Source organism: Tigriopus californicus, chromosome 8 (genome assembly GCF_007210705.1).
Source record: "Tigriopus californicus strain San Diego chromosome 8, Tcal_SD_v2.1, whole genome shotgun sequence".
NCBI classification, from domain to species: domain Eukaryota; kingdom Metazoa; phylum Arthropoda; class Copepoda; order Harpacticoida; family Harpacticidae; genus Tigriopus; species Tigriopus californicus.
Window position 1 is genome coordinate 10,220,215 of NC_081447.1, and position 10,377 is coordinate 10,230,591.

The 10,377-nt window shown below is 42.6% G+C and overlaps 2 protein-coding genes across 4 annotated transcripts in view; one reads left to right on the forward strand and one right to left on the reverse strand.

Moving 5' to 3' along the window:
* Positions 1–3,773, reverse strand: part of LOC131885713 (guanylyl cyclase-activating protein 2-like) — a 9,085-nt gene extending 5,312 nt beyond the window's left edge. Inside the window, exons 1-3 of one of the 3 annotated variants that reach the window (XM_059233842.1) lie at positions 3,235–3,773; positions 2,681–3,092; positions 951–1,018 (exon numbers count right to left, since the gene is read on the reverse strand). In XM_059233842.1, the coding sequence (XP_059089825.1) occupies positions 951–1,007 (57 nt within the window). In that variant the 5' untranslated portion in view covers positions 1,008–1,018; positions 2,681–3,092; positions 3,235–3,773. Of the gene's footprint in view, positions 1–950; positions 1,019–2,680 lie in introns of all 3 variants that reach the window. The other 2 variants (XM_059233841.1, XM_059233840.1) reach the window with 2 other exon arrangements.
* A 958-nt stretch (positions 3,774–4,731) lies between these two features.
* On the forward strand, positions 4,732–8,022 carry LOC131884879 (periostin-like). Its single transcript, XM_059232774.1, is given in 5 exon segments — positions 4,732–4,891; positions 4,988–5,850; positions 6,356–6,359; positions 6,498–6,692; positions 6,756–8,022. Coding segments are annotated over 5 exon segments (1,956 nt in total). The 5' UTR covers positions 4,732–4,846; the 3' UTR covers positions 7,605–8,022.
* The last annotated feature ends 2,355 nt before the right edge of the window (positions 8,023–10,377 follow it).

Below are 10,377 nucleotides of genomic sequence, written 5' to 3' on the forward strand. Positions count from 1 at the left end.
CCAAAACCGACCCTGTTGTGCTGAAAATTTTAGTTTCTATCAACTGTCTCGCACGATCAGTGTTGTTGCATGATTTCGTTGATTTCAGGGAGGTTAATTATCAAACTTTTCCCCACAAAGGTCCGTGTTTCCGGCTGTACTTGGAAAAGCAACAAATTACACAAGGCTCACAGGAAACATGATCCCATGATGTGGATAAACCAGTCGCAGTAATGTTTTCTTCGAGTTTTATGGTTCAAGAAATTAGGGATTTTATTCGGGTCCGTACAAAACGGCGATGACAGGAGGCTAAGTTCACTGGCACAACATGTATTTAGTTAGTTATTTCTTAAATTCTAATCGGTGAAGGGAAAGTAAACCATGTTTGTTTTAGTTATTTCCTTGCTAGTACCGTTTCTGTTCAAGTTGTGACGAAAGAGCCAACAAGCAATTGCACGAAAATCGCATAAAAGTTAAAGTCAAGGAATCCTTTCATTTAAACTTAGTGGCTCTAGTCAAGCTTAAATAATCGGCATTCCAATCTTCATTAGCAAGTGACCAATTTCTCTTTCAATTAAAGCTTTTGAGTAGGAATATTGCATAAATTACAAGTTTTTGATCACCGAATCCACCCAAGTCATTCTTTGTTTATCCTTTGAATACCTTGTGGCCCAAACGAAACGTGCTGCAATCTCTCCAACCAAAGCTTTTGCCAAATCTGCACCTAACTAGTCTCACCAACGAACTGTCTTCATGACTTATTTTGCATTCAATTTTTCATGTACAGTATTTTCTTTGTTCCATCGCATTGAATTGCTTACCAACGCGTACTGAAGTGTTAATCCCCTGGACAAAAGTCAATAAATCCGATTACAAACTCGATGTTCGTTTGTTTGCATCATAAAATGATTTTCATTCGAAATGGTTAACACTCTTGCAGAAACTGGAACCATGGTTTGATTGAACGTTACCTCTTTTTTGGGTTCGAACCGCTTGTTCCTCGCAAATGTTCCGGATTTGTCGTTCATTGTGTTAATATCTACAAGAGAACAAACAGCACTCGTCAGTTGAGATAATGATGATAAAAATTGATCCGCAAGGATGATGAGAGCACGTGAAGCCAAATGCATTTAGAAAATGGTAGTCAATAAAGTTGGTTGGTATCCAAAGCAATTTCGTTATGTTTTGACTCTCTTATTATTTTGCTCTTCCCACAAAAGTTAATAACAATTGAGAAAAAGAGAAAATAAAACAACCGAGTCAAACGGATAAAAGTATGAAGAGAGGTTTGATGATGGCTAAAAAGGATGGATTATCTGGTAGGGAAAAGTGCATTTCCTCGGCTCTCCGATACCTCTTCAACACTGTACTTCTAAAGATACCTTGATTGATGGGCATTGTTAAAAAGGGACCAAGCCATTTGTAAATTCTTATGACTTTGGGCAAAGACCGGTGGAACAAAAGAGTCTGGGCATTTCCCAATTTCTACCGTCTCTACGTACTTCCAGGCTTAAAAGCTCGTGGCAGACTTGAAGTCTTTTGTCGAGACAATTATGCCACTCCCCTCTTGATTGGACGAAAAAACGTCACTTTCAAACTACCCTACAGTTGCATGCTGACAAAAATAAAGAGCTTACGGAACTATTAGCATTCCTGCTATAAGAGCACCGAGAGTTTTGACGAGTTTGAAACATGCTTTAGTATTTTTAGACCAAATCATGTTTATGGGTACTGTCGAATCGGTTCCTTGACCTGGGACATTTTTTTTTGCCTTTCCTTAGTGGAGATTCCATCTGTAAAGTCATTCAAACGTAATGCTTATGATCGAGGGTGCATGCCTCCTGGACCAAGATTATGTTTCCAAAAGTTGTAACAGACTGCCCACCGTGCAGAAATTCCAATGAAATATGGGTGACTTTGGATGATTCCAATGAAAATTGTCGGATTTGCTTGCAAATACCATCTCTTAACAAAGAGGAGAATTTGAACAAAACAATCCTGTTGTCTACTCTCTAGACGGACCCTATTGATCATCAAAACTTTTAGGGCGGCTCTACACTTTACGATGGAACATCAGGATTGAGTACTGTTTCAGGATTGAAGTGGGACTAGTGCTGGGGCGAGTCCGGCAGAGGACTCGAGTCTTTCACTGTACTCAAGTCGAACAAAAAGACTCATATTACAAAATTTAAACCAAGGAATGACATTTCTCCGTCACAAATCCGGACTACTTGAGTCTTTTAGAAAGGACTCGAGTCCGGGCAATTTCTCCACAATCAAGTAAAAGACTCGAGTCTGGACTCGCCCCAGCACTAGTCCTACTTCAATCCCCTAACCGGATTTAATCATGGGTTTCCATCGTAGTGTAAAGCAGCCCTTACTTAGATTCTTATACTTTCTTGTAAGTACAGTTTTGTTTCGGTTAAAAAAGGAACTTCATTTTTTTGTAGTGTGATAGCTTTCGGGATAGTTTGTTCTTGGTCGTTGATTCAAAGATTTGATATGTTACTGCATGTAAAGCTCCCGTTCTCAAGAATTTCACTGAGAGGAGTCTCAACCTCCAAAGCACCCCCTTTTTCAAGGCAGACTTTCACACAATTTGGTTATCCTCATTTCGGATAAGAATTTGGGTGTATTCATTGATTAGTAAATATATGATGGGTAGGTGATAGTGCTAAAATGATCTAGAATATGACCATACCTATATTTGAAGTAGGCCGATGTCAAATGATCTGAGATGCGGTATTCCAACCGAATGGTTCAACTAGACACTATTCGGTTCTTTTGTCTTAGAAAATCAAAAGAGGCTTTCAATAAGCGTCTAATTATAAGGAATGGCGGAAAGTGGAACAAAGTGGTCGTCGGTGTTCCGACATTCTAAGCAATCAAAAGCCGACTGAGGGGGTAAAGAGGCTGCTCCTTCAGACTCACCGATTTCTTTTCTTGTTCATCGTCGAGGTGGTGGGACTCGAATTACCTTTTCTCTCTGGTCCAATACGTACGTTCACAACGACAACGAGCAGTACACCTGGAGGCCCGAGAACTGCTGCCACAACGCCAACAACAATAACAACAGCTCGAAGTACAACACAAACTTGACGTGGTTCCCGAGTCTGGAAAGAGGGTAACACCACGTCGTCGACCCTTGAAAGACTTTTTTCTGACTTGAGGTTGAAGGTCCATTATGGCCCTGCCTGTTCTTGCACTGACTGATGATGAAAAAGAAGAAGAAGAAGAAGAAAAAGAGGTCCTTACTCATCGTCCTGCTTTCCACGATCAAAAAATTGCAAATGATTTACAACATTGCCCAAGCCCAAGCAGGAGCACCGGATGTTCCATATTAGCTGGAAGAAATGGAGGTCGCTATTCGGTCAAGACTATGCTTTGCATTGTCTCGGTGATTTGAGCGCCATTTGGATTTCGATTGGTCCCACTTGACTTGGTGTTTTGATTTTAGATTCCTTGAGCAACCTTTTGTAGTGGTTGGTTGGTTGGTTGGATGTTGTTGTTGTTGTCTTAGATGTTGGACAATCTGGTTCCAATCATCCAGGTTGCAAATTATTGTTATTGGCCTTATAAACACTGCCAACGAATTCGCTCCAGGGTCAAAAGAAATGCAATTGAATGGTGCACCATCCATGCATCTAGAGACCAGTTCGAGGACAAATAAATCCACAGGTTGGTAACACAACCATTCATGTGTGTACGTTGATACGATGCAACTTACAAAGGAACGGAAGTTGTTGGACTCGTTTTGAATAACATGAGATTTGATTGACATTCTCGTATCGCTATCCCAACCAATATGAACCCTTTGCATGCACACTTGGGACACTTGTGTGAAACATTTGTATGTACTTTATAGAGTCGAGAATGGTTCGAGCCTAAAGAAGCGATGGTAAATATCGCTAAGTTGTGCAAGTTCAACGGTTGCATAAATGAGAGGCCATGCAAGGTGTAGTGGTTCAACCTGAAAGCTCCCGATTTGTCATTGAGCAGCACAAGACGAAAGATCGGTCACGAAACTGCTTGTCTTATAGGCAGGTGGTTTTTCAAATTATTTTCAAGTTTTTAATCGAGAATATAATGCATCCATTTTGAAAAAGTTCGTAGCAGTTATCGAACTTTTTGTTTTTGTTTCAAATTTTTTTGATTGATATTCCTTGCAAAATCTACGTACACCATAACTGTGAAGTCTTTAATAGTTACCACAATCGGTGGTTATTTCCAGTATTTGAATTTTGATGACATGATTTACTTCGTTGAATCGCAACCATCTTGAAATGCATGCTTCTTTCTAAAACAGTGTGTATCAAATTTCCGGTGGATACCAGTTGGTGGGAAATGGCGAGGGAAAACAAACACAAGACAAGGGATGATGCCACATTGGCTTGGTATAGAAACCTCCGGAAAGTTTCTTTAGCTATAGTAACAGACGTGCATCCCTGCTTTTGGTTCACATTGTAGTTGTCTTGTATCCAAGTGGAATGATGGCCCTGCTCTCCGGCCGGCCCAGACTTGCATGGTATTGTGAGGAAGGAGCTGCTGTGTTTGGGTCTTGGCGCACTCTGATGATACTGGTATGATCTGGTGGACACCTGGGATGGCAGCAAATTGAAGGTATTGTAGGATACATGTAGTCCATGTACTATACGGAACGTTGTACCTTGCGTAAAAGTACCCTACACATGACCCTTATACAACCCAATCCATTCGATGAAGCCTGCATTGAAAAAAGAAGAAAAAAAATCGTTGGAGGAGGTTGGTTGGAGTGCCTATAAAAGGCTCGCTCGAATTTCTAAACCTCACTCCACATCTTCTCGCATCGCTAACAACATCTCTCAAAACACACTTTAACTTCTTCATCATGAAGTCGATTTTTCTGGTGGCTTTCGTTGGAGCCATGGCTCAAGTAAGTATAGAAGAGCATTTCATCGCATACCAAACCCATCAGACTTATCCCCGGAACAATCCCAGATTTCAATCCCATACTCTTGTCACTTTCCAGGTTGCTCTCTCGGCCAATCTCGCCGAGGTGGCTTCCGGAGCCGGCTTCACCAAGTTGGTTGAATTGGTAACAGCTGCCGGTCTGGCTGATACCCTTTCCAATGGAGGACCCTTCACCGTCTTTGCCCCCACCAACGAAGCCTTTGCCAAGCTTAGCCCCGAGACTTTGGATGCTTTGGGTGCTAATCCCGAGCTTTTGGCTCGTGTGTTGAAGTATCACTTGGTCTCCGGATCCGTGGGCTCGGCTGATCTTTCCGATGAGTTGGTCGCTGACTCCGTCGAGGGAACTCAGTTGAGATTCAACAACTATCAAGCTGGAACCAGACACTCGTTCTTCACCGTGAACGGAGTTCGCATCGTCAAGACCGATGTCCCCGCCGATAATGGAGTCATTCATGTCATTGACAACGTTTTGGCCACCTTTGCTGACAAGAGCCTGCCCGAGGTCCTTCAAGGCGACTCTCGATTCAGCACTCTTTTGGCTGCCGTTCAAGCCGCTGATTTGGCTTCCACTCTCTCCGGCGAGGGACCCTTCACCGTCTTCTGTCCCACCAACGAGGCTTTCGAGAAGTTGCCCGCTGGTACCGTTGAGGGACTCTTGCAGGATAAGCCCGCCCTCTCCAAGATCCTACTCCGACACGTTGTCCCCAAGACCATCTTCGCTAACGGCATCTTCAACGATCATGTCACCAGTGTGGGCGGAGATCAGCTCACCGTCAGCAAGCACCATGCCGGTGTCGTCAAGGTCTCATCCAACGTTGATGGCAAGACCACCTATGCCCGAGTTATTGATGCTGACCTCATTGCCTCCAATGGAGTCTGCCATGCTATCGACACTGTGATCTAAACTAAATGCATTCTTAAGTATTTCCATTTCATCAGAAAAGCCTTATAAAGACTTTTATTAACTAATTCCTGCTACAAACAGCTTATTCTTCTTTATTCTGGCCATTGGATTGTTCACTAAAGGGATCGTTGGATAGGCATTGCACACACATGTAGAGGCAAGCAAGCGGACAATATTGGATTGCTGCATGTTCAAGGAAGCGTCAAATTATGCAGTATATGACATGCAAACAATTATCTTGTAGCACAAAACGGGAAGTGAATCACTAAGGAGTTGTAAATAGAAGCAATCAGAATTACAACTAGTAATTTATGGTGCCAGGGGTTGAATCATGGCACACATCCTAGAGTACAAATACTGGCCTCATTTCGTCATTGCCATTGTTCTACATTCGACGAGCTCGTAGCTTCACAAAACATCCATCCGGCATTCGAGGACTGACTGACCAAACGCCAGTCGTACGTCAGTTCAACTCGAAGATATGTAACCAAAAGATTTGGACTCCTCGACCTGAATTTGCAGCCTGGTTGGTCGAAGTAAAATACATCCTACAAACACATCACCAGGAAGAGCCCTGTGCCCTATGGATGGGCCGTTGAAACTGGTTGTTACATAACAATGGCGTACCCTCCAATCCATAGGGGGAGAAAAATCTTGCCCTTAGATAACCCAAGTACTTTATAACAACCGAGGGCTCGTTGGTTGTACGTATGTCGATTCTAGAAGACTTTTCAAATTCAGTAACAAAGGGAGCTTGAAAAGAAGAGTAGCCATCTATTCCGTCTTTCGATTCAACCACACATTCCAAAGCAGCATGGCTTTGAAGATCGCCATTCTTGGACTTTTAAGTCTTACACAGGTAAGAAGAAAAAAAATGATGGTGTTTTCAAGCTTGTTATCAGTGGGTTCTTTGCCTCAATAGTTGGGACATTGCGCCAATATAGCGGAATTGGCTTCACAAAGTGGGTTCACAACTTTGGTCGATTTGGTTGTCAAGGCTGGATTGGCAGATACCTTGTCCAATGGTGGTCCGTTTACTGTCTTTGCTCCCACCAACGAAGCCTTTGAGCGAGTGCCCAAAGACATATTGGACAAGTTAGGACAAGATACGGAACTTCTGAAGTCTGTTCTTCTCTACCATGTGGTTCAAGGCAAAGTGATGTCTGGTCAGCTTTCCGATGAGCTCACAGCCAATTCCGTCCAAGGGTCGCCTCTTCGTTTCAATTTGTTCTTGGATAGCCAGTACTACGACGGATTTTTCACCGTCAATGGCAAAAGGATCATTAACACCGATATCATCGCTGACAACGGGATCATTCATGTTGTGTCGGACGTGATTTTCCCCTTGACTGACGACTCCATCCCCGGCATTCTAACCAAGGATGGGCGATTTGGTACCCTTTTGACAGCCGTGACTGCGGCTGGATTGGTGGACACCTTGTCTGGGGACGGTCCATTCACCGTTTTTGCACCCACCGACGATGCATTTGCCAAGATCCCGAGAGGAACGCTTGAGGGACTTCTCCAAAGCAAGACTGATTTAACCAAAGTCCTACTGAGGCACGTCCTCCCCGATACCTTGTATTCGAAAGGCATTCATTGGGACGAGGTTGTGACTGCCGGAGGAGCACAGATTCAAACCCAATTGTTCCGTGGGGGTAAAGTGAAAATTGCCAGTTACGCAGATGGACAACGAGCTGTGGCCACCGTTTTGGAGGCCGATATTCCAGCTACAAATGGAGTGGTTCATGTTATATCTGATGTCATTTAACTGTAATCCTATAAAATATGAGTATAGGAGTTCCCGAGGTCCTTCACCAAACCCTTCTATCCGCGTACGCTCCTTGGAAAACCTGTTAAAGCTCGGAACCATGGCAGTGTCGAGATCTTTCTCTTTTGTGATTTTAGAATACACTACATGTATCAAGCAAATTCTAGAGTTTCAACAAAATATGTGCCCTTCTAACGAAGTCGATTTCATACTCGACGGTACTTACTGATTGATCGCGACGCTTTTAGTCTTAAGAGTCAACAGCCGCCCACTTCTCCAAATCGTAATCCTAAAGACCTTGCAATCTATTTCTCATGTTATAGACCTCTTGCTCTACACGAAATATGGTTGCCGTTCTGCATTTTAGAGGGCGCTTTGTGACTTAGCCTCTACCAAATAAAAGGCCGGTTATTTTTTATTTGGCTGAATGACTATTTTCATATTGAAGTTAATCTAGTTGGAAATTTTCGAATTTGATTCGGATTGGACGAACTTTGTCGAGTTAAAATCGGATCGAGCAAAACATCAGATTCGGATTCGGATTCGGTTCGAGTTGTGCGACTATTTTTCAAATTGGGATCGGATTGGGCGAAAATCTTAGTTCGGGTGACAATTATAAAAACGCAGCTTGGTTCAGATCTGGAGAACCTCTCGGACCCGATGCATAGCTCTACTTCTTTTTAAAGTTCAAGAAGACACACAAATCTAAAATCAAGACCAATTGAAATGTCGCTCCAGCTGATACTACCAGCCGCCACGATGATCAAGAAAGTGATTCCCTCTCCTGCACTAACTACCTTTTGCTTCCTTTTAAATCAGCCAGTTTCAATACTGAAATAGAACTTTCTATGATTGCATATTCATAGCCCATCATTTTCGACCGATCTGGACCGCTAATAAATCGAACCAAGAACAAAGGCTTACATCAGTCTCACATTTGACCTCAAAAGAGAGTTCTTTCTATCAAAGAGTCCAAATAGTCGGCATGAAACAATCTTGTAGAGATGTTACAGACGCCAGTGAAGCTGAAACCTCATCATGTCACTCATCTTGGTCAAGGCGCCTGCCAAGCTTGTTTGGATTCGACCCAATTTGGCCTCCTTCGTCAAAGCCACAGCCAACCCAAAACCATAACCTCGATCTCTCAGCCTCAAAGAGCTAAAAATATTATGATTGGACCTAAAAAAAAACCGTTGCCTTTTTGGCTGAAATGACGTTTTAAGTTGGAAAAAATGCAAAAAAATAGGAAATGCAAAAAAGTTGAACCAATGGCAAAACGACGTTATTAGCCCCCTTTGCTACGCTCTTTTTTGCCAAGTTACTCTCGCCAACCCAAGAGCAGATTATATCTAGGACCTCTACCAGACCATTGGAATCTTAGCCATTCCTATGCCACAAACTGATTTTGAATCATCAGCATCGCAAGATATACATACTGACTTTACTACTGAGCTTCTGAAGTGGAGCAATAAAAATCATGAAAAGAAGAGGACCTAAAATAGATCCCTAAGGAACAACCGACTTGGCATTATGCATGTCTCTAAGGGATCCATCGACCTTAATTAATTGTTTCCTACCACTAATGAAACTTCTTAACCTATTGAGAACCTTGCCTTGGATCCCAATGTCATGGAGCCTGTTAACTAAAATACTATGATCTTCTTGTCAAGATGGACTACATCGGCCGACTCGTGGTCCTCTAGTTCCTCAATAATTTGTTGTTTATGTTCAATCAGTTGGGTAACAGTGCTAAAATGTGCTCGGAACCCATGCTAGCTAGGAGGAGGGACTTCAGGGATAGCAAGAAATTCAACAAGTGTGAACTTCATGATCTTCTCAAACACCTTCGCAATATTCGAAGTGAGAGAAATCGGCCTGTAGTTACTGGGGAGTGACTTATCTCCCCCTTTGAAAATTGGAACAACATGAGCTACCTTCAGAGAAGAAGGGAACTTGCCCTGGTCCAAGATGCAACGCATCAAGTACGAGAAAACAGGAGCAAGAACCTGTGAGCATCTCATCAGAAACTGAGACGTCATTCCCATCAAGGCCAGGGGAGCTCGAGAGTCTCAAGTCCCGGATGGCGTATGCGTATACTTTTCAAGAGCTCAGGCTAGGTCTATTCATCACATTATTTCAAGCCTTTCATATTCCAATACATATATTCTAGTATAGGTCACAATTGTTATGCCTCATTATACCTCATTTCAAACTGATCGTTTATCTGAACAAATAGATGACCGTGTAGGGTGGATGTTTTTCGCGGGTTTTGTGGTATTAGAGGAAGTGATGACTCAACCGTGAAGCGGTTTGCCGAAATCATCGAAGACCATAATTCATAAGCACAATAGCTTATTTCTTCGCATGTGTATCAAAACACGTACCATATTGGAATTATTGTTTATCCGTTTTCCGGACAACTAATTTCAAGCGTTAGTAGAGGAATGTTGCAAAACGTGATAACTCTTTTAAGACCTTGAGAAATTATGAAAACCTGAACAATTTATGGCATCATAGGGCCTGTGGTTTCTGGTCTGTGGCAATAACCGAAGATGTCTATTTAATAAGGCTTGTCAAGTGAAAAAAATTCAAAGAAAAAAATGTGCTCCAGCACCCTGATTAGGGCATTTTGGGGAGGGAGAACCAAGACAAACATCACAATCAACTCGCAACATGCGCCCATTGAATTTTCAACAATCGAGTGATTTTGAGTGAGCTGTGTCAATAAACCCAACTAAATGAACATGTTTTGTGTAATTCGGTGAACCATCGC